The sequence below is a fragment of the Saccopteryx bilineata genome, chromosome 1 (genome assembly GCF_036850765.1).
Source record: "Saccopteryx bilineata isolate mSacBil1 chromosome 1, mSacBil1_pri_phased_curated, whole genome shotgun sequence".
NCBI classification, from domain to species: domain Eukaryota; kingdom Metazoa; phylum Chordata; class Mammalia; order Chiroptera; family Emballonuridae; genus Saccopteryx; species Saccopteryx bilineata.
The window spans coordinates 265,096,927-265,121,330 of record NC_089490.1 but is presented as its reverse complement, the minus strand read 5'-3'; the positions used below and the strand labels follow the sequence as shown (position 1 = coordinate 265,121,330).

Below are 24,404 nucleotides of genomic sequence, written 5' to 3'. Positions count from 1 at the left end.
TTTTCTTCTTCATTTTTCTTTCTTCTCCGTTTTCCTGGTAAGTGTCACTGTATCCCAGGCTCTGCCCCTGTGTCACACTTAGGTAGAGATTTGCAGTTGATATGTCACTATGGCGATGTCATATACTAGGCCTCAGTCTCGTTGGTAGTCAAAGCTTGTTAGCATTTGAAGGCTCCAACAATGGGAGAGTCTGTTTTCCCACAGCCTCTCTTCTAGTCTCTCCTTCCTGAATTAGCAGCCTGGTGATCCAGCTATGAGGTTGCCCCTGCCACTGCCTGGATTGTAAGAGGCTCAAAGAGCTGGCAAATCCCCTCTCTATCCCCACTCAGCACAGGGCTCTGGGTAAGGCTCTGCCAGCTTAATCAGGCAGGGCTGGGAGCCAATTGTTCTCAAGGTGTCTTTCTGTGAGCCTCCAGGCATGTCTAGTATGCCTTAGTACTCTGTGGGACCACTCTCCCCAGGCTTTTTGCACTTTGTAACCTGTATTGGCTGGGAAGAAGATGCCCTAGTTGCTGCCCGCAAGAACAGGAGGCCTTAAAAGCTGCCAAATCCCTCCTTTTAGCACACAGCCCTGAGTATGAAAGTTCTGACAATCAGAGCCACCAGCTTAAGCAGGTAGGGGGGCGTGTTGACTTCTGTTCAGGCTCCTTTCTAAGGTTCCCTGAGTATACCTAGTTAAATTTGCCTTAGCGTTCTGTGGGATTGCTCTCTGCAGGCTTCTCCCTTGTTAAAAATCCTACAGCCTAGCCTGCCCAACTTCTGCAGTGTTCTTTGAGGTCTGTTCCTAGGAATGTGTTTTTCACCCTGTATCAGCTGGTAGGAAGTTGCCTCTGCCACTACATGCAGAGCAAGAGGCACAAAAAATATCACATGTCTTGTCTTAGATTGCTGACCTAAGAAAGAAGACTTTGTCAGCCAGAGCCACATAAGCCAGTTGGGCAGTGAGAAGACTGGGTTAAGCAAATTTCAGCGACTGGATCCGCAGATCTGCTCCAGAGACAGTCTGCAAGCTGCCCGTGTGCCCCTCCCCCTAAAACTCCCATATTTTTTCTTCCCTGGGAATGTTTTTTGTTAGCCTGAATGGCTGGCAGAGGCACCCCACCCACCCGGAGAGGTCTGGGGCATGGGGAAGTTTGCTTTCGCACACTCCCCGCATGCTGTTGTTTGGGGAGCAGGAATTACACCGAGACTCTGGCCACAGCCCACGCAGAAGTCTCTGACCCTGCTCCTCTGTCTGGGAATGTGGGCACCCACGCCCAAGGGGCTAGGAGGAACCACTCTCACACTGTCCATGCTTGCCCGCCTTTGCCAAGGTCTGGTGCTGGCGTTAGCTCGTGTGGGCTGAGTTGCCACAGGCACACTCTTTCCTTGTCTTGAATGTCTGTGCCTCAGCCTAGCTCTTTACACGCCCCCAGCCCTCACTTTCTCTAGATCCAAGTGAAAGCAGCCCTTGCTCAGGTCAGTGAGGAAGGCGGAGTGTTCTGTTCTCCATCTTATTTCCTTCAGGGTTGATTATATATTTAGCCACCTTTTTGCCCAATCATACCTTTCTGTTCATTGTGTGGGACTTACAGACACTCCTGGGATCATTTTTTCTGTCTTGAGTTGAAGAACTTGTTGAAATTTTGGGGAGAGGTATTGGGAACGCTCCTCATGGCGCCATTTCTCTGACGTCACTCGCATTGTTGTATTTAATTTCTTAATATTTTGTTAGAATTTTTGCAGTTATGTCATGAGGGATATTGATTTATAGTTTTCTTACAAGGTTTTTGTCTGGTTTTGGTATTGAGGTAATGCTGGCCCCATAGAACGAGTTAGAAAGTATTCCTTCTACTTGTCTTCTCAAAGAGATTGTAGAGAATTTGTATTCTTTCTTAAATGTTTGGTAGAATTTGCCAGTGAACCCATTTGGCCCTGGTGCTTTTTCTTTTGCAAGGCAATTAATATTGAGTTAATTCTTAATTCCAAATGTAAGACAAAAGCATTAAGTAGGTGGCAAGAAAGAGGCCCTTGATCTACTTAGGAAATTCTACTGAAAGACTGAAGAATGTAGATCAAAAAAGTGTCCTGGATTTGGCTGCACAGAGATTGTTAGTAACTTAAACAACAGCTTCTGCAGAGTGCTGAGAGCAGAACCCAGTTAGAGTAAGCTGAAGTGTGGCTAGCAGGTAAGGAAGCCGAAACCACATGTAATACGATCAAGTCTCTTGGGAAGTTTTGCTTTGAAAAGAAAGGAGTAATATAGCATGAGCTAGAGAAGTTTGGGGTTTGTTTATGTTTTGGTTTTATTTTGATGTGAAAGATATGAGAGCATGTCATGTATATTAATATGAATCAATAAAAGTGACAAAATATTCATTCAAATATAAGCAGAATGCTACCAAGATAATTTTTGAAAATTTTTAATAAATGAAGAAACCAAGATCATGCATTTTGAAATTCTACCTGTGAAGATTTTAATTCTTCCTAAATTTACCTACAGGTTCAATACAGTTTCAGTAAAAATTCTCACCTAAAAAAATACTTAATAAGGTAATTCTAAATTTTATGTGGTCATGGAAGAGGCCAAGAATAGCAAAGACACTCTTAAAGGATAACAATAATATGAAAAAACTTCCTTCACCAGATATTGAAGCTTATTATAAAACTATAGTAAGAGAATCTTAGTATGGCATAGGAACAGATAGCAAAAAAATGGAACGAGATGAAATTTAGAAGCTTACCCAGACATGTTTGGCCTTTTCACAGATAACAACATGGCATTTCAGAGCAATGGAGGGAAGGAAAGTCTTTGCAATAAAAGAGCTGTACCAATTAAGAATTACCAAATAAAAATGGAATTTACCCCCACAGCATACCATACATGAAAATCAACTTCCAGTAGATTATAGGATTATAATCTATGAAAACATGCAAAATAATGGTATTTTAATGACCTTGGGAAAGGGCAAAAGCTTAAGTAAGCCACAAAAAGCTCTAACCACAAAGGAAAAATTAAGAACTTTATCAAAAAACATCATGAAAAGAGTACAAAGGCACACCAGAGAAACCAGGGGAAAATATTTGCAACACATCTAATCCATAAAAAAAAAAAAATTAAGTATAAATACTTATTCATCTAGAAGAAAAATCAGACAACCTAATAAAAAATAAATGGACTAAAGGTTCGCTGTGTCCTTCATAGAAGAGAAATCACCAGCAAGTAGCAGAAGGAGACTGGCCGAGGGGAAGCAAAGCCATCCGGACAAATCAAGTAACAGTTTATCTAGTAGAAAGGTTTTTCTGTATTCTCAAGGCTCTGCTGGCCTCATTGACATACCTTTTACATTTCATGTAACTTACACATAGTAAACCCAGTGCCTGTTCAGATGTTCATCATGATCTCCATTCCTCACAAATACCAAAGTAGGGGTTCCCTCCATGCCTCCATGGACTGAGTCCAGGCCTGGTTTGCAGAAATGTTTCTCAGAGTCCTAGAAAACACTGTAGGGCCTATAAGATGGACAGGGATGTGTTGGGGGAGAGAAGAGGAGGATGGCTGAGGCTAACATGTATTAAATATTTACTATGTGCCAGGCATGTGCTAAACATTTAGATGGATTGCCTCATTTAATACTCACAGAGGAGGAAATTGTGAGATTAATTAAGTAACAGGAACTCTGCTACAGACCTTGTGCTATTAACCTCTGTGCTGCCTCTTTCATAACTACCTCTTAATAACTTCTTTCTAACTATCCAGTGGCGGGGAGGGGCAGCACAGTCATCACGTTTCCCCACTGCGTGGCCAATCACAGAATTACTGCGAGTTTCTTTGCCTTGTTGACTTCCTGACATAACAGGCTTTGGCCTTTTTTTGGCTTTGAGGTCCAGGAAGGTGCAAAGTGTAGAATAGAGAACCTTCCATGCAGGATATAAAGATGAAGTATGATATCTTCTTGTCCTCACTTTTCGTCATTGGTGGGTGCCCATATAAGGCTTCATAACCTTGTAACAGTTTATTTGCTGTGTTGGGAGTGTGCTAGGTGAACAATCTGTAATCCTGGGACTGGTATGCCTAACACTTACTGAATGGTGCTGGTTAAATCAAGGTACAAGTATGCTTAATATATGTGGTTAGGTATATTTTAGCACTTAGCATTATATAAAAAGAGTCAGACTTATGAGTTTTTTCATGTACAGTATGTTTTCAGTTTCTTCTCACTTTGCAAGGTAACATTTCTGTTCATTTGACTATGTCACTGAAACATATTATGTGCTTTGCAGAAATATTTTCATACATTCTAACAGAATGTAAAGTCAGTCTCTATCAAGGAAACTAATCTCAAACTGAACTAAGAAAGATTGTTTTTGCTTGTGTTTTGCAGACTTTGACTAATGACATGAGTACAGATGATGAGAATGAATATGTAGAAGAAAAGGAAAGCTACATCTGTGCAGTGTGTCTGGATGTTTATTTCAACCCATACATGTGTTACCCTTGCCACCACGTCTTCTGTGAGCCCTGCTTACGAACTCTTGCCAAAGACAATCCTGCAAGCACTCCCTGCCCACTGTGTCGAACAATTATTTCCAGAGTCTTTTTCCAGACAGGTAACTATTTCCTTTAACCTGACTGCCTGATTATTCTGACTACCTCTTTGTCCCAGATCTAGAGGTATTTTATAACTATTATGAGCAAGTTATTGAAAATCATGTGCAGCATAATGTGTTACTCTCCAATCTAAAACAGTGCTTTCCCAACTCATAGAACTATGTTAAAATCATAGAATCATAGGTAAGAATAGGTTCTCGGCTCTAATCGCTCTTACTTTATACTGAGGTCTTTACTAAGACATCCTAAGTAGTTGTTATTCAGTCTTTACTTGGACTTCTCCGGTGTCAAGGATATTCCATTAAAATCTGAAGCGGCTCGGCTGATTGTTTATTCCTCATACTGCCTTCCACCACTACTCATTCTCTAGCCCTTGTTATTTCCTCAGGAGGCTCAGAGAATACATCTGTAAATAGCTGAGGAAAACTACCATGCCTTCCCCCACACTCCAGATGATCGTAAGGTCTTTCTTCTTGAATGAGAAAAGTAAAATTGGAGCAAGGATTTGTTTAGCTGATTATTGTGCAAAGATGTAATTTAACAGTATTTAAAACATCCCAAAGGAGAGGGGAAAAGCAAATCATGGATGTGGAACATAGAGAACTGCTAAGAAATAAGGGACGAGTGATACAGGTGAGCAGGTGAGACTGACATTTATAGAATGCACTACAGTGTGCTAAAAGTTAAAGGAAAAAATTTCTATCTTCATATTCTCACCTCAACCACAGAGGACTTAATGGGGACCAGAGTACATACCATACTTTATTAATAGTATATTGAAGATTACACATGGCACATTTCTCTTCCCTAAAAGAAAATTGAAGGATCCACTGTCAGGGAGAGTCAGATGATGAAGATAAGCTCTGAATATCCTAACCCAACCAGCCAAATGAAGACTTGCAAACCTGGTTTAAGGGTCAGTAATCAAATAAGGAGCAAGATAGACCTCTGTGATCTGCCTAGTGCATGTAGCTGAAACAAAATCACTGACCTGAACTTAGACCTGGAGACAAAAAGAGACAAAATGACATGCCAAGCATAGTGACTCTACCCAGTAGAGAAATGTGGTCAGAAGCATCAAGCTGTCATCAGTCTCACTAGACAGATTACTCTTCCTTTCATTGGAAAGAATAGGTAAGGGATAGAGAGCGAGGGAAGCAGTTCCATGAGAGGGCGGAATCTTACTGGAGATTTCCTCATTTCTGGCTTATATTGAAATAGAAGTGTTTTTTTTTTCCTAATACCAGAACCCTTGCTGGGTTCCTTGGAGTGGAAAAAGTAGAGGCACCAATGACATCACTTTCTCAGTGTTATCGCTATCTATGCAAGAAAGCATTCACTAAAAGCCTGTTTTAATAGGAAGCATCTAGGCTGTAAACATTATGATCTAGGCAGATGTTGTCTTTGCCTTCCATGATCTAATTTAACACTGATAGTTATTTTAAAATTGCTTTCCTTAACATCTGAAAACAATAATGACTCATCTCTCTTGATTCATTCATCAAAACAGCAATGCCATATTTTTCTTTTTTAAATTTTATTTTTAGAGAGAGAGGAGAGAGAGAGAGAGAGAGAGAGATGAGAAGCATCAACTCATAGTTGCATCACTTTAGTTGTTTATTGATTGCTTCTCATACCTGCCCTACCGAGGGCTCCAGCCTAGCCAGTGACCCCTTGTTCAAGCCAGCAACCCATTGTTCAAGCCAGTGACCTTGGGCTTCAAACCAGTGACCTTTGGGCTCATGTCAGTGACCATAGGATCACGTTGATGATCCCACACTCTGTCAACCCTGCACTCAGTTTGATGAGCCTATACTCAAGCTGGATGAGTCCTCGCTTAAGCCAGCGAGTGACCTTAGGGTTTTCAACCTGTGACCTTGGCGTCTCAGGTCAATGCTCTATCCACTGTGCCACCACTGGTCAGGCACCATATTTTTCTTTATTTTCAAAATTGGTTCTTCTAAAATAAATCATATTGGGAATACATATTCTACTGAAATAAGTGTGTGGTTGTATACTGTAATTTAAAAGATGACAGTAATAATGGACTATCTTACTTAATACTTTATACCCTACCTTAAAAGGATTTGAGGTGTTTTAAAAGATATAATCAACAAAATAGCCTGACCTGTGGTGGCGCAGTGGGTAAAGCGTCAACCTGGAAACGCTGAGGTTGCTGGTTCAAAGCCCTGGGCTTGCCTGGTCAAGGCACATATGGGAGTTGATGCTTCCAGCTCCTCCCCCTTCTCTCTGTCTCTCTATCCTCTCTAAAAATAAAAAATAAAAAAAAATAAACAAAATAGCTGGGCAAGGGAATTTTTTTTTTTCTTTTCTTTCCGAAGCTGGAAATGGGGAGAGACAGTCAGACAGACTCCCGCATGCGCCCGACCGGGATCCACCCGGCACGCCCACCAGGGGCGACGCTCTGCCCACCAGGGGGTGATGCTCTGCCGCGACCAGAGCCACTCTAGCACCTGGGGCAGAAGCCAAGGAGCCATCCCCAGCGCCCGGGCCATCTTTGCTCCAATGGAGCCTCGCTGTGGGAGGGGAAGAGAGAGACAGAGAGGAAGGAGGGGGTGGGGGGTGGAGAAGCAAATGGGCGCTTCTCCTATGTGCCCTGGCCAGGAATCGAACCCGGGTCCCCCGCACGCCAGGCCGACACTACCGCTGAGCCAACCAGCCAGGGCCTGGGCAAGGGAATTTATTAATTGAAATGGAATATAAAGACCAGGTAAGGGGGGAAGGGCTGATAAATAAGCCATTGGGCCCTACATTGTGACTACAATTAGATGAACTGCTTGGTTTTAAATATTCTTGCTGCCTAAGGGGAAAAAAAGTACACAAATGATTCTCAGGATTCATGAAAGGAAACAAAGCAATTTCTTAGAGTAAGCAAAGGTTTCTCTGGTACTTTAAAAGGAATTTTTCATGTGATTTTTCCTCTAGGGTATAATGAAAGATGGAGTAGGCAATGTCCTTAAAAACATCTCAGAACAAATACAGTATCAGGTCTTCTAACATTGTGTTTATGGTGTTCTGTGATAACACCTAAGGGAATATCAGTATAAACTAGGGAAACCAACATTGCTAATCAGATAGCCAAAAATATGGTCTTTTCTCTTTTAAAAATAACTTTTAAAATTATATAAGTAAAATAATTCATTATAGCAAAATCAGAACATACAAATAAAATTACAAGTTCAAAATCCTTCATAGTCTTACCATTTAAAGTATCCTTTCAGAATATTTTATATACTTTTTTTTACAAAAATATTGAGATCATACTGTACATAAGGTGTTTAACCTGCTATGTTTTACTTAAAATTCTTGTGATTATATCCTTATCTACTTAAGGTATCTACTATTATGGGACATTTGGTTATTTATTATTTATTTGCTGATATATATGAATAAATATTTGCACACATCTCTGAGTATTTCCAGAAGTAGAATTGGTAGTTAAAGCCTATGTGTGTTTTAAGGCTATGTCTACATTGCAAAATTATGCTTCAAAATTGTTGCAAGCAGCAGTATACAAGGCCTTATTTGCTCTGTACTCTGGTTGTCTTTTTTGTCCCCATTTTGAAATCTCTTACCATGCTCTTTGCTGATTTTTCTTTTGATCTGCTCATCTTTTTCTTGTTTATTAGCAAAAGAAATTTTTAAGTAATGTCAGCGTAAAACTGTCCTATTTGCAAATCATTTTCCTGGTTTATACATTAATTATGTTTCTTGTACTTTAGGAATGTTTAGAACTGTATTTTTATATAGTCTCATTTAACAATCTTTTTCTTTATTATTTCTAATTTCAAAGTTAGGTATTAAAAAGCCTTTTCCACTACAGAAGTATATAAACATTCTTCTTGCCTATATTTATTTTAGGTATTCATTTTGTTCTCATTTCCCTACATTTCATTCTAGTCTACTTATTATAGTGCATGGTTAGATTAAGAGTACAGTACCTTTCTTCCGTTTCCTGAGGCATTTGTCTAATAATATTTGCTAAACAATCCATTTTTCCTATGCTGCTTGAATTGCCTTTCTTTAAAAAATAATAATAACACTAAAAATAACAATAATTACTAAAATGTGTATTTCTTGGAAGCTGTTCTGTTTCATTCAGATTTCTGTCTTGTACTATACCATAACTTCAATCTTATAATTACTATAGCTTGTTTAATAATGTACAAGTGAATTAAACTTATAGGTTATCTGGGGATAATTTACTTTTTTTGATAATTTGTATTTTTAATTGACATTGTTATAATATTGAGTAATTGTTATTATGGTATATTGCCTCTCAATAAAATTTCTGTAATTTCCTTCCAAAGCACCACTTTTATTAGCTTTATAGCATATTTTTTTGTTTTGCTGAGATTATTTTCCTCTTTTGGTTTTAGGTGCTTTGGTTGATATTTTGAGAAAGTTAGTTTCCAATCTTAGTCTATTCTGTTAACCTTACTGACCCTTGAGAGTTATTTAAGTGAATGAGTTAATCATCTCATTTCATTTATGTACAGACCAGGGGACAGTTATGGTCAAAGGTTAAAGTGGAAAAGCTGTCATTTTCTAAGGAACCTCAAGAGATTTGTCCAATTAATAAGGGGTTGTCATTTTTCCCATAACTTGTGTTTTAGGAAAATAAGGATTTTAAACCTAAACTGTAACATTCACTGGTTATGTGATCTTTCTTAAATTACTTAGCACTGTTGGATGCAAACTTGATAAAATACTTAACACTTAAAGGTGAGAAGTTGAATTAGGACAGGATATGTAGAACAAAGGGTAGAAGACATTAATATCGATTGTTTACTGGAGGTCAAGATATACTATTGAAAGTTGATAGAAAAAAAATTAGTAGACAATATTGGCTGTTAAAGAGTATGCATTACATCTTTGTTCCTAACATAGACCTCATTTTTTTTCAAGTAGTCAGCTCTCCCAACATAAACCAGATGGCTCATGAGTAGGATACTAAATATTCAAATGATAAATGAAATTATTATTATAAATATTACATATCAAAATGGATAAAATCTTAGTAATTTATATAGCTAATAAAATAGGAACTCCTAAATATTAATATCATTAAGCATCAGTAACATTCTATAATAACTCAGATATTTTAAAGTCCACAAATTTATTTTGACAAAATATCAAATATAGAATATTTGTTTTGGGTTTGGTTTTTTCCTTGTTGTATATACTTTTATCATCACTCTACATATTTAGCTAATGGGACTCACTAAACTAGATTTTAACTTTGAACAATTTACTAGGAAAGGATATGAAAATTAGGTTTGATTTTATTTTCAGAGGACACAGACTTTCCTGGTTGACCTCTCTTTTCCCAGCATGCAGAGCTCCTCTTGGCCCCAAATTCCATAGGGTATGCAGTTACTAGTGGTAGCAGACCTTTCTGCCACCCCAGGGCAAGAACCTGCCATGTCTGAAGAGCTGGTTCTTACTTAAACTTATATTGTTCATATTTCTTTGAGTCAAACTAGTCATGTTCTGTTGAATACAAGCTATAATAGTAGACTCATGTTTTTTATCTAACTTGTGTTGTTTCCATACACATGAGCATGTCTTGTTGCCTCATCTAGGTAAATGAATTTCACTAGGAGATTATGGTCATTAGCAAATGAGACTTTCTTGCCCTACTAGCAGAGCTGCAAAGTAAGCATGGCCTTGAAGCCTTGCTGATAGTTTTAAGACAGTTTGTGGCTCTTCATTGGTACATGGTAAAGTGAGCTCAATGCCAAGATATATTAGCCCTTCTCCATTCCTATGTAAGGAAAATATCTCAGCTCTCCTTGACACAGCATCCTAACTCAGTTTTACTCTTGCTACTGTCCAATTATACAAAGAAAGCTGTTTAAGGTTGAAAAAAACAGTAAAATCGACATATTATATTGATTGTATAAGATAATCAGTTATATGAGTGAGATTTTATAAGAGTGAGATGAGATTATAAAATTTCTAAGGATCATCTCACAAGAGATTACTAAACAGAAAACTATGTTAAGACATGAGGATTCAGCTTTAGCTGATAAAGATTATTTTGTTAGACTCTGATCCCCAGTCTTGTCTGTTTCTTGCAAATGTACTTTATTATCAATAAATCTCCTAGTGCTAAATAATGCCTGTGAATAAGCATGCACAGCACCTATTAAAATAAGAAACAGTTGGATCTCCACTCAAAGTTAGGACCCTTCCTATGTGTATACAGTTGACCCTTGAATACTATGGGTTGGAACTGAGTGGGCCCACTTACCCATGTATTTTTTTCAATAAATCAACCATTGTTTCTTCATATCCCCAGGTTTTGCAGTCACAGAGTCAACCAACCATGGATCAAAAACTATTTTTGATCCTCATTTGGAAGTATGTGCTGCAGGGGCCCAACTGTATGCATTGCTCTGTGCCATTTTATATAAGGGACTTGAGATCCACAGATTTTGGTATCTGCAGGGGACCCTAAAACCTGCCCCCATGGATATCTAGAAATGACTATAGTTATATTTGGGTGGGGGTCAAAATTTATATGTAGATTTTTTACTGTATGAGGGTCAGCACCCATAATTAGTCAACTGTAATGCAATACTGTTGGAGAAAGTAGTTTGTTTTTTTTAACTATTATAACACGCTGCAGATTTCCTTTTTTGTCAGATTATTTTTACAAATGGCCTCATTGATGAAATGAAATATTATGTTTTCAAACAACATAGAACTCAGAAGAGAATTATCAGGGGGAAAAACTTTTTTAAGAATGAGAAGTAATTTTAAATGGGTAAACAAGTCCTTTAATATCTGAATGAGATGGCTGGACACATATATCCTAGTTTTTAAATTAGAACATAATAACAGTGGTTCCAGCTAAATGAGTATGCCCTATGTTTATTATAATACTCATGATATTTTCCTTCTTAATAAGACTGTAAGGCCTGAATTAATCCTGTTACAGCACTTTACCCTGTAATGTTATGATTACCTTTTTTCTAAATGAAGTTTAATGCAGGCATTATGCCTATTTTACAGTTTTGAGTCTTACACTTATCAGAGTACTTTTAACTATTGTTAACAAATATTTAATTATAACTAGTTAAGTATAAAATTACCAACATTTAAGTATAAAGCTGAAATCACAGTTGCACCACTCTATTGGTACTGCATATAGTGAAAAATTATCATGTATATGCAGTAGTCTAATTTTATTGTCTGTGACATAATACAGTAAAACTCATGGTAATAAATACTATAATTGAATTGTTTTTATGTAGTTGGTGATTAACTTTGCACTCAGCCAAAATGAGAAGACTAGAATTCCTTCATTCTAACAATTGTACTAATTTTTTATTTTTTAATAAGTGAGAGACGAGTAGACAAAAAGATACCCACATTTGCCCCACTGGGATCCACCTGGCAAGTCCCCTACCCCGCGATGCTCTGCCCATCTGGGGCTGTTGCTCTTTTGCTCGGCAGCTGAGCTATTTTTAGCACCTAAGGCCGAGGCCATGGAGCTATCCTCAGCACCCAAGGCCAACTTCACCCGAACCCAGCCATGGCTTCAGGAGGAGAAGACAGAGAGAAAGAGAGAGGAGAAGACAGAGAGAGAAAAAGAGAAGGAAGAGGGGGAGGAGTGGAGAAGCAGATGGTCGCTTCTCCTATGTGCCCCAATTGGGAATTGAACCTGGGACTTCACACATCACACTGACACTCTACTGCTGAGCCAACCAGCCAGGGCCTCATGTATTAATTTTATGATAGTGTCACACAAAGATGCTGTTTCCACTGGTACTGCTACCACATTTAACTAAATGTACCATTTAATCAGACTTTAGAATCTTTCTAGGATATTCAGGTTTTTGTCTTTTTCTAACATATTCAACAATATGAATATTGATTCCATTCAATACATTATAATGTGTATTTTAATAAAAAGCATCTACCCCCTAATAGGTAGGATTGGCAGTGGTGGGAATAAAGGTGATTTTATCACCTTTTATTCTGAGCCGTACATCTTGGTCTGTCTTTAGGTTTTTTAAGGCTTCTTCCAGATAATTTTGAGAAATGTAACATTGAATATTTTATTTGTTGCTGCCAAATTCTGCATTTTTAAGTTTAAAAAAAAATGCCATTAGATCTGTGCAACATAGTGCTATAGCAAGAACAGCATCCTTGGGTAAGGTTTATAGAGTTTACACCAAATAAAAATAAGATTTAATATACTTAAATAATTTGAAATGATTTTATAACAGAAAAGGGTGAGATTATTTTATTCAGTGGTTATGAAATCTACCACTGCATCAGAACAATGCAAGGAGCTTGCAGTGTAGTGGAGACTCCGAGGTCACTTCTCCAGCAGGTCTGCTGCAGTATATCTGGGCAGTTCCCAGAACTAGGTTTTTATCATCCTGATGCACAGCCAGGCTGCAGACAGCCATTTTGGAATCATTTGTCCAGTATAATGCCCTGCAGACAAGAATCACATTTAATTAATTCTAGATTCTTAGCTGGATGAGCAAAGTGCCAGATGCAGAATGAATGTTTGCAGGATAAGTGCAGAAAGCAAGTACAAAGAGAAGTTCTACAACTCATGGATGATTCCACAGTTAAGAGGCATTAGAATCCAGTTCATATTTGGCCCAGCAGTGGTGGCCAGTTATTACAAATAAAGTTATTGGATGACTCTTACAAGCATGTCCTTTCCATCAGGTGTACTAGAGTTCAACAAGTCCAAATAAGTTTTCAGTATAAATGAGAGTAGAGCAATGGCAGTTAGAATACTGCTACAAGTTCTCCGAAGAAGGAGGGGTATGGGGGAGAGGAGAATGAAAGGGTAGGAGTAAGAATTCTTGAGTTGTAAACTCTTCAACTTGGTTTATATTATCTCCCACATGAAATCTTCATTTACTTATCACACTAGTCTCATTTCTAAAGGCATTTAAAGAGTTGCATGTCATTTGTCCAAGAGTTCATTCTTAACACAATACCACTTATCTTATGGAATTTTTAATTTGTCAGAAAAGACCATGAATTAATCATTATTACTTAAGGATTAGTCCTGCAGGAAGATAATCATTACTATGAGTGAATGTGTTATAAATTATTTGATAACTGATTCAGTTCTCTTCATCAGTATGAATGATATTGATGAAACCTTTGAATTGAACCACATAATAGTGCCATGACCATGGGGCTGTTTACAGGCCGAGGCAAGGTGAACTTTAGTAAAACAGCAGTGCATTACTGCAGAAAACACTGTCAGCATATCCAATGTGAAATGATTTAACTGCTAAACACATAAAGGATAAAAAAATTCACTAGCCATAACCCTCAAATACATAATGAGCATACAAATTATGCAAATACTTTTTCTCTAACTTGTGTGCTTGAATTACTAGTTCTTGGCTGTGAGATGGGGAAGGGAAGTTAAAGAATGTTGTAGATTTAATACATAAGCTCACTTGCCAAAAGTAGTCTATTTTTTTACATTCTTTTATTGTTAAATATAAACTTTGTGGATTCATTTTTCCTGTGAAATAAGTAAGACTCAATACAAGGGAATAATTACGAACAATAGAGGAAATGTAATGTAAGCGAAATGGTTTGAGCGAAAGCTCAAAGCCTGAGGTAGTATGGAAACAGAAAATACTCTAGGCAATATTGTGAGATGAAAAGTAAGAGGGGACCATTGATGAGAAAACTAGAGTTAACTTCTCAAGTTAGTAACCCACTCTGCACTGGCCTCTCCGAGAACTTGGCCAGTAAGAAGTCAGATGCAGATCATGCCTTGCTCTACTTGGCTATATAGACTTCCTACTACTTAAAATGAATCTCATCATGTGTGTTCTCTGGTCTGTGTTTACCTGAAGTGAATATTTTCTTTTTCTAACATATTTAACAAGCTCCTGAAAGGTTGAGAATTATTTCATTTTTTTAAACTTCCATAAATCAACAGCATTAGACTCATCATGTGATATATAGCATGAACTAAAGAGATTATGAAGTAAAAAGTTCTAAAAGGGATTTTCCTTGCCCTTGTCACTCCTGAGCCTCAAGTGCTTGTATACTACCTATTCTATTGCTATACCCTTAGCACATTATTCCCCTTGTTTGTAGACCTGTTTATTTCCATCTTTTAGTCTGCAGTCTTCTTGGGAGCAGGAGCTATGTCTTATTCATCAGTGCATCCTCCACATCTGGCACAGTATTTGACAGAGGAGCTACACAGTAGATCTGTGTTCTGTGTGTGAGCATATCAAAGTTGCTGCAAATATGAGTTTGAGAGAATTATGTTTGCTTAACTTCAAAAGAAAATTGACTCTACTTTTATCTTCACTGTCTTAAAGAGAGCTGACTATATTACCAAAATACTGCAACAATTATATTTTTACATTCCTGACATTTTACTCGATGTCTAAAATTACTATTAAAAATACTGTTTTCTGGCCTGACCTGTGGTGGCGCAGTGGGTAAAAGTGTCAACCTAGAACACTGAGCTCACCAGTTCAAAACCCTGGGCTTGTCTGGTCAAGGCACATATGGGAGTTGATGCTTCCTGCTCCTCCCCCCTTCTCTCTCTCTCTCTCTCTCTCTCTCTCCTCTCTCTAAAATTAATAAATAAAAAAATCTAAAAAAAAGTCTAAATGTTTAAAAAAATAAAAATAAAAAATACTGTTTTTCTTTGCTTTATTCTAGAACTGAACAATGCCACAAAAACATTCTTCCCTAAAGAATATTTGAAAATAAAACAAAGCTTTCAGAAATCCAGCTCTGCAAAATGGCCCCTACCAAGCTGCAAAAAGAAAGCATTCCATCTTTTTGGAGGTAAGGAAACTGATCCAAAAAAAAAAAAAGTCTGCTAACTTTGTCCTAGCTCTCTTATTAAACCTGTTTCACTACTGCCATAGAAATGTTAGTAGAAATATACTTCTGAATTGATAAATTTTAAGTAATGATTTTATTGAAAACTATTGGTGTGTACATATGAAGAAAATAGAGGCTATGCAGTAAGAGCAAAATTTGGGAGAAACTCATTAAATTTACTTTGCCTTGCTGTCAATAATGTTTACTGTGTAGAAAATGAAATTCACCTCAAAAATAACAGATTTGTCAAAAGCTAATATTTGACAAAAGCACTGATGTTCTTTATAAAGATTCTGAATAGTTCATTATCACAAGCTGTCTATGCAGTTTTAATATTTTACAGTTCCACAGGTAGAAAGTGGCAGAGCCTTGGTGTGGAGCATGTCTCAGAGGCATCCGTCGTACTAGTTCTATGTTCAGGTCTAACGAGTTGTTCAGGGATGTTATCAGAACCTCTTCTTTTGTTTCTGTCTTCTGAGCTATAAGATGGGAATAATTATATCTGCCCCACTGAATTTATCAATTAGAGTAGTTGTAAGGATTGAATGAGCTGATGTGAAAATACATTCTAAATTATAACTAATAGTACTATATCGATATAAGGAATTACCAAAATAAGAGCAAGGCAATCTCCTTTTTACCTTTGGGAATTTGTTACTGTATAATGAGAATCATACAATATGGACATAAAATATAATTTCACCTTTTATAAAACCATGGTATGTCAAGAGCATGAACTACTGTGCAACTTTAGTATTTGATCCTTATGATATTATCCACAGATTCAGTATAAAAACATTTAAAATGTATCCCGTTTAGCCCAAAATATAATATGAAATCAAATACTATAAGAAAATCGGTATTTCTTGCCTGACCTGGCAGTGGCACAGTGGATAGAGCATCCAACTGGGATGTGGAGGGCCCAGGTTCGAAACTCCAAGGTTGCCAGCTTGAGCACAGGCTCAACTGGTTTGAGCAAGACTCACCAGCTTGAACACAAGGCCCCTGGTTTCAGCAAGGGGGGGGGGTCACTCAGTCTGCTGTAGCTCCTGGTCAAGGCACATATGAGAAAGCAATCAATGAACAACTAAGCTGCCACAACAAAGAATCGATGCTTCTCATCTTCCTTCCTGTCTGTCCCTCTCTGTCTCTGTCATAAAAAAAAAATAAAAAAAAAAAAAAAAAAAAAAAAAAAAAAAAAAACTATTTCTTATAGGATTTCATGCCAAAGAAAAAATTTACGATGTGAATTATGTGTTTTAAAAGATGCCTTTATATCCTACCTTCTACCAGAAACCCAAATATTAAAAAGAATGAAGCACCTTTCTGATAACCTCATAATTTCCTTCATCTTTTTGTATTCTGGGGTACTGAAGCTATAATTTAAACAGTTGCTTCTTTGTGATTTCATCTTATTTGTCCTCCACATAGGATTTCCACAGAACTTAACTTTTTATAAGATTTTATGAAGGAGATTCAAAGTAGCTTTATTACAAAACCTAGCTTAAGAAATATGTTACTGTTAGGAGCTCAGCTGAGCTGTCAGGCTCAGCCAAAACCGAGAGTTAGGCCTTTTGTCGCTTGGTGCAATGGTATAAGCAAGAGTCTAAAACAGAAGGAAATGTCAGTTCCCCGTTCCACTTTCCCGATAGAGCGACACACTGGGCCAGGCTCAGGTGGAGCAGCACAGAGACGGGGCTTATTGCACTGCTTAGGGTGTTCGAACCAAAAAGCACCAGCAGTTTTATGGGCCCTGAGGTTCCTTCAGTAAGGTTTTTTTGTTTGTTTTGTTTTTGTTGGGGTGGGGGGTGTGGCAAATAAGAAGGGCTAGAAGTGTAAGGCTACTGGGTGCTAATTCAGGGTCAGAAAAGCCTTCTTCAAGGTTTCTCCCCTGAACCCCTCCAAAGAAGTCTCAGCAGAGGTGTGCCTGCCCACAGCATCAGGGACTAGGAATGTTGGTGTGAGACCTTGACCACAGCTCCCTCAGAGACAATAGTCACTGTCTGTACACCAAGACTGATGTGCGGAGGGCATCTTTCTCCTGTGAGCCCTGCCAGGTAAAGCCTCTGTAACTGCCACACAGAGGATTTTAATCACAGACTAGACTCCTTGGTTTGCTTTCTGTTCCCCTGATTTTTGTATTTATCATTTTTTTGCTTTGTCACTCAGCATTATGTGCCTTGGCTACATCCATTTCAGTGAGTGTAGCCACATTCATTTGTTTTTATTGCTCTACTCAGTCCATTAGGTGACTATGGCACAGTTTATTCATTCTCCTGATGATGAGCAATTGAGTTGTCCAGAGTTTTGTTATTATAAACCATGCTGCTATAAATATGTTTTTTGTGTGTCCTGGAGCATGAGTTCCTTTAGAAAAAATTCCAGTAAAAAACTGCTGGAATTTTTTCAGCAGTCGTAAGCAAAGCACATCTTGACCTTGATTACCTGAACCAAACCACTTCCCTAAGTGACTGCCGTGCGTTATCCCCAGCTTTGTCTCCCACATTTGTATTTTCTGTCCTTTAGGTTTTTACAGTCTGACAGGTATAAAATGATATCACATCAGGGTTTTAACTTCAACTTCTCTAATTACCAATGGGAATTGAACATAGCTTATATGTGTTTTGGGCAGTTGAGTTTCTTTAACGGTAATACTCATTTGACTTTTATCCATTTTTCTATTGAGTGTATTTTTCTTATTGATTTCTGAGAGTTTTAAAATACTTTTGGGTGACTCTTTTTCCTGTTAATTATATGAATGGCAGCTTGTGGTCTACTTTATGAAATCTTTTAATGAATTATTATATTCCTTCATTTTCTTCATCTTCTTTCTGGTGTGTATTATCTGCTTTAAGAAATTCTTCTCTGTGCCCCCACCCATATTTTCCATTTTTCAAACAGATTTAAAGGTCTTTGGAATTGATCTGTGGTAGTGTTTTCTGGGTTTGGGGGAAGGGGAGGTGCTCTGTTGTACGTAAGGATCCAACTGCTTTGGGGAATTTTTTTTTATGCTTAATTTTTTCCAACCACCATTTATTGAACATAATTTATCATTTTCCTATAGATCCACGGTGCTAATATGTTACATTTCAAATTTTCATGTGTTTGGATCTATTTCTGAGGTGCCATTTTGTCTTGCTAAAATTTTATAAGTCTTGACATCACCTTTAAAACTTATTTTTCTGGGAGGAGGCAAGATGGTGATGGAGTAGGTGGACATACCAACTTCCACCTCCCAGAACCAAAGTGGATTACACTTAATTTTAAGAACCCAATTATCTAGAGAAACCAACTTTGGACTAAACTAAAAGGACTCTTCATCCAAGGATTATTGAAGAAGGCACATTGAGACTGGTAGGAAACGTGGAAAGAGCTGCCCAGCTCCCAGGAGCGAGCAGCAGCCCAGAGGGAATCGCACAGTGGGAAGTGAGTTTAGTGGAGAGGGGAGGGTCCTGGGCCCCAGGAACAAAGCCCCAGCCTGCAGCCCTAGAGCCTAGAAGAGCCGTACAGACAGTATTTAGCTGCAAAACAAGCCAGGATACTATTTGCGAGAAAGAGACAGATTTCTCAGACCCAGGATTCATCTTAAAGGAACCACACAGAAAATCTCTTTCACAACTAGTCATCTGGGGCTCCAGGGGACAGGGATTGCTGAGAGAGGACTGGAGTAGCAGAAAGAGAGAGTAATCTAGGAGGCACAGGGAGAAACACTTTGAGGCAGTGATTTTCAACCTTTGTTTCTCATGCACTCATAAAATAATTACTAAAGAAAAAGAGGCCCTGACCTCTTCTTCTTTAGTAACTAATTTATTTGTGCCATGAGATGAAAATGGTTGTATTTAGTCAGGGGCACTGACCTTAGTAATTAGTGTGTGTTTGTGCCATGAAAAAAAAAAAGGTTGAAAATCACAGCTGAGGGACAGCCACCCTAACCTCTGGGTTGAGTCACTCCCCAAATCTAAAGTGAATATTTTTCCTAGAACCAGCAATACCAGCAAAGGGAATCAGGTCACCAGCCAAACAGAAGCTACCCTGCTGCACTCAGAGCAAAGAGTCACTTTGAAGCAGGGAGTCTGTCAGGGATGCAATATTGAGTGCTAAGATCTGAGCTGTATCGCCACCCCCACACTGCTGAGTGCTCGCAGGAGGGCAGGCGGTGGCGGGACACAAAAGCGTCCCATCAGAGGGGGCAGAAGCCCGGGGCTGACCGCGGCTGTGGCCCGGCATGAGCACAGTCCTGCCCACAGGGATGGAAGCCGAGGCCGGCAGCAACTGAGAATCCCTCCCAGCTGGGGTGGAGGCCGAGGGTGGCCGCAATGCAGGAGGGGCACACAAAAGTTGTCTGACCTGTGGCTGCGGGCTGGGCACGAGAGAGCCATCCTACCTGCAGTCCCACCAGCAGAGGCAAGGCGAAAGCCAGGGAACTGGCTGAGATTTGCGGTTGGGCGCAGGAGCATAGCCCCACCTGCAGGGCCGAGACATGTGGCCCTGGCACCCGAGCACAGTCTGCTCCCAGGGGTGGGGCTAAGGCCAAAGGGCCGGCCAAGGCTTGCAGCTTGGATACAGGAGTGCAATCCCACCTGTGGGGGTGATGTGGAGGCAAGGGGTCCACCAGGGCTTGCAGCCCAAACATGTGAATGCAGTCTCATATGTGGGAGTAGGGTGAAGGCCAAAGGCAGCCAGGTCTTGCAGCACAGGCACAGGAGTGCAGTCCCGCCCCTGTGGGCAGTGCAGAGGCCAGGTCGACCAAGGCTTGCAGCCCGTGCATGCAAACACAGTCCCACCCGTGGAGGCAAGGCAGATGCCACAGTGACTGCTGCATCTGGCCAGGGGTGGCAACACCCAAGCCCAAACGCTTGAGGCAGTGGCGGTGAGGGGGCTGGCCTGCAGACAGACCACACATAGGGAACACAGAGGCCACACCCATCGGACTCCTGTGGCCACATCCTTCTTATACACAGACAAAATGTGAAGGCAGAGAAATGCAACACAAATGAATCAACAAGAGAAATCCCCAGAGAAAGATCTAAATGAGATGGAAATAACCAAATTACGGGATGCAGAGTTTAAAATAATGATTGTTAGGATGCTCAAAGATCTTAGAGCAGCAGTAGAAGGACATAACGAGCACCTAGATAAATAGCAAGTATATATAAGAGATATTGAAATAATAAAAAAGAATCAGAAATGATAAATACAATATCAGAAATGAAAACCACATTGGAAGGATTTAAAAGCAGGATGGATGAAGCTGAGGATTGAATCAGCTAGAAGACAAGATAAACGAAAGCATAGAAGCAGAGCAGCAAAAAGAAAAGAGGCTCAAAAAGTCTGAGGAAATTCTAAGAGAGCTCTGTGACAACTTGAAGAGAAATAACATCTGCATCATAAGGGTTTCTGAAGAAGAAGAGAAAGAACAAGGGATAGAGAGCTTACTTGAAGAAATCATAGCTGAAAACTTCTCTAAATTGGTGAAGGAAAGAGTCACACAAGTTCAAGAAGCACAGAGAGTTCCATTAAGGATGAACCTAAAAAAGCCAACACCAAGATACATCATAATTAAAATACAAAAATTAAGAGATAAAGAAAGAATACTAAAAGCTGTAAGCAGACTAAACCTACAGAGGAACCTCCATAAGGATGACATTTTAGAGGCCAGAGGGGAATGGCAAGAAATATTCAAAGTAATGCAAAACAAGAGCCTACAACCAAGACTTCTCTATCCAACAAGGCTATCATTTAAAATTGAAGGAGAAATAAAAAGCTTCCCAAACAAAACAAAACAAAACAAGGAATTCATTTCAACCTAACCAATGTTATAAGAAATGTTAAGGGTCCTGTAAACAGAAGAAAGGGAGGAAATATCTAGTAAAAGAGGAATATAGCTTTAAAGAATAAAATGGCAATAAACAACTACATATCAATAATAACCTTAAATGTAAATGAATTAAATGCTCCAATCAAAAGACATAGAGTAGCTGCATGGATAAGAATACAGGACCCATACATATGCTGTCTACAAGAGACTCACCTCAAAACAGAAGATACACATAGACTGAAAGTAAAGGGATGGAAAAAAATATTTCATGCAAATGGAAATGAAAAAATAGCTGGGGTAGCAATCAGACAAAGTAGACTTTAAAACAAAAGGGTATATATAGTAAGGGATAAAGAAGGTCACTACATAATGATAAAGGAAGCAATCCAACAGGAAGATATAACCATCATAAATATCAATGCACCTAATATAGGAGCACCTAAATATATAAAGCAGATTTTGATAGGCATAAAGGGCGAGATCAACAGCAATACTATAATAGTAGGGGATTTTAATACTCCACTAACATCACTGGATAGATCCTCAAGAAAGAAAATTAACAAAGAAACAGTAGACTTAAAGGACACACTAGATCAACTGTATTTAATAGATATCTTCAGAACCTTTCACCCTAAAGCAGCAGAATATACATTCTTTTCAAGTGCTAATGGTACATTCTTTAGGATAGACCACATACTAGGACACAAAACAAGTCTCAGCAAATTTAAGAAGACTGAAATCATATCAAGCATCTTCTCGGATCACAATGGCATGAAACTAGAAATCAACTACAATAGAAAACTGAAAAACACTCAAACACTCTGAAACTAAATAGCATGTTATTAAATAACAAATGGGTTAACAATAAGATCAAGGAAGAAATAAAAAATTCCCTTGAAATGAATGAAAATGAACATAGAACTCAAAATTTATGGGACACAGAAAAAGCAGTCCTGAGAAGAAAGTTCATAGCATTACAGGCATACCTTAAGAAGCTAGAAAAAGTTCAAATAAACAATTTATCCCTGCATCTAAAAGAACTAGAAAAAGAACAGCAAGTAAAACCCAGAGGAAGTGGAAGGAAGAAAATAATAAAGATCAGAACGGAGATAAATGACAGGCTTTAAAAAAAACAATACAGAGGATCAATGAAACCAAGAGCTGGTTCTTTGAAAAGGTAAACAAGATAGATGAACCTTTAACCAGACTCACCAAGAAAAAAAGAGAGAGGACTCAAATAAATAAAATTAGAAATGAGAGAGGAGAAGTAACAACTGACACAGCAGAAATACAAAGGGTTGTAAGAAAATACTATGAAGAACTGTATGCCAAAAAACTAGACAACCTAGATGAAATGGACAAATTCCTCGAAACATAATCTTTCAAAAATCAATATAGAAGAATCAGAAAACCTAAACAGACCAATTTCATCAAATGAGATTGAAACAGTTATCAAAAAACTCCCAACAAACAAAAGTCCTGGGCCCGATGGCTTCACAGACGAATTTTACCAAATAGTCATAGAATTAACTCCTATCCTTCTCAAGCTATTTCAAAAAATTCAAGAGGAGGGAAGACTTCCAAACGCCTTTTATGAGGCGAGCATCATACTGATTCTAAAACCAGGCAAAGACACTACAAAGAAAGAACACTATAGACCAATATCCCTGATAAACTTAGATGCTAAAATTCTCAACAAAATATTAGCAAAGCAGATCCAGCAATACATGAAAAAAATATATACATCATAATTAGGTGGGATTTATTCTAGGAAGACAAGGCTGGTACAATATTCGCAAATCAATCAATGTGATTCAACCCATAAACAAAGGAAAGGATAAAAATCACATGATAATATCAATAGATGCTGAATAAGCATTTGGTAAAATCCAGCACCCATTTATGATCAAAACTCTCAGCAAAGTGGGGATACAGGGATCATACCTCAACGTGATAAAGGCCATCTATGACAAACCCAAAGCCAACATTATAATCAGTGGGCAAAAATGAAAAGAAATCCTCTTAAGATCAGGAACAGGGCAGGGGTGCCTCCTTTCACCTCTTATTCAACATAGTTCTGGAAGTCCTAGCCACAGCAGTCAGACAAGAAGAATAGATAAAAGGCATCCAAATTGGAAAAGAAGTAAAACTATCATTATTTGCTGATGATATTGTACTGCACATAGAAAACCCTCAAGTCTCAGTCAAAAAACTACTAGACCTGATAAATGAATTCAGCAAGGTGGCAGGATATAAAATCAATATTCAGAAGTCAGTGGCATTTTTATACACCAACAATGAACTATCTGAAAGAGAAATTAAGAAAACAATCCCCTTCACTATAGCAACAAAAATAATAAAGTACCTAGGAGTAAATTTAACCAAAGAGGTTAAAGACTTGTATTTGGAAAATTATCAAACATTGATAAAGGAAATCAAGGAAGATACAAACAAGTGGAAGAATAAACATCACTAAAATGTCTATTACCCAAAGCAATCTATAAATTCAATGCAGTTCCTATTAAAATACCAATGACATACTTCAAAGATATAGAACAAATATTCCAAAAATTTATATGGAACCAAAAATTTATATGGAACGAATAGCCTCAGCAAGCCTGAAAAAGAAGAATAAAGTAGGGGATATCACACTTCCTGATATCAAGTTATACTACAAAGCCATCGTACTCAAAACAGCCTGGTACTGGCATAAGAACAGGCATATAGATCAATGAAACAGAACTGAGAACCCAGAAATGAACCCACACCTATATGGACAAACTGATATTTGACAAAGGAGGTAAGAGCATACAATGGAGTAAAGACAGTCTCTTTAACAAATGGTGTTGGGAAAATTGGACAGGTACTTGCAAAAAAAATGAAACTGGATCACCAACTTACACCATTCACAAAAGTGAACTCAAATTGGATAAAAGACTTAAATGTAAGTCATGAAACCATAAACATCTTAGAAGAAAACATAGGCAATAAACTCTCCGTAGCAATATTTTTGCTGATTTATCTCCATGGGCTAATGAAATAAAGGACAGGATAAACAAATGGGACTATATGAAACTGAAAAGCTTTTGCACAGCAAAGGAGACCATTAACAAAATAAAAGGA

General features: G+C 38.3%; 1 protein-coding gene and 1 long non-coding RNA gene across 9 annotated transcripts in view; one reads left to right on the top strand and one right to left on the bottom strand.

Annotated features, from left to right (window-relative positions):
• LOC136312729 (uncharacterized) overlaps nt 1-24,404 on the bottom strand; it is a 176,484-nt gene that overhangs the window by 107,397 nt on the left and 44,683 nt on the right. The window lies entirely within an intron of this gene.
• RNF180 (ring finger protein 180) overlaps nt 1-24,404 on the top strand; it is a 199,026-nt gene that overhangs the window by 130,426 nt on the left and 44,196 nt on the right. For all 8 annotated transcript variants that reach the window (XM_066242444.1, XM_066242471.1, XM_066242452.1 and 5 more), the window contains 2 exons: nt 4,365-4,590; nt 15,296-15,424. In XM_066242444.1, the coding sequence (XP_066098541.1) occupies nt 4,365-4,590; nt 15,296-15,424 (355 nt within the window). The remainder of the gene's footprint in view (nt 1-4,364; nt 4,591-15,295; nt 15,425-24,404) is intronic.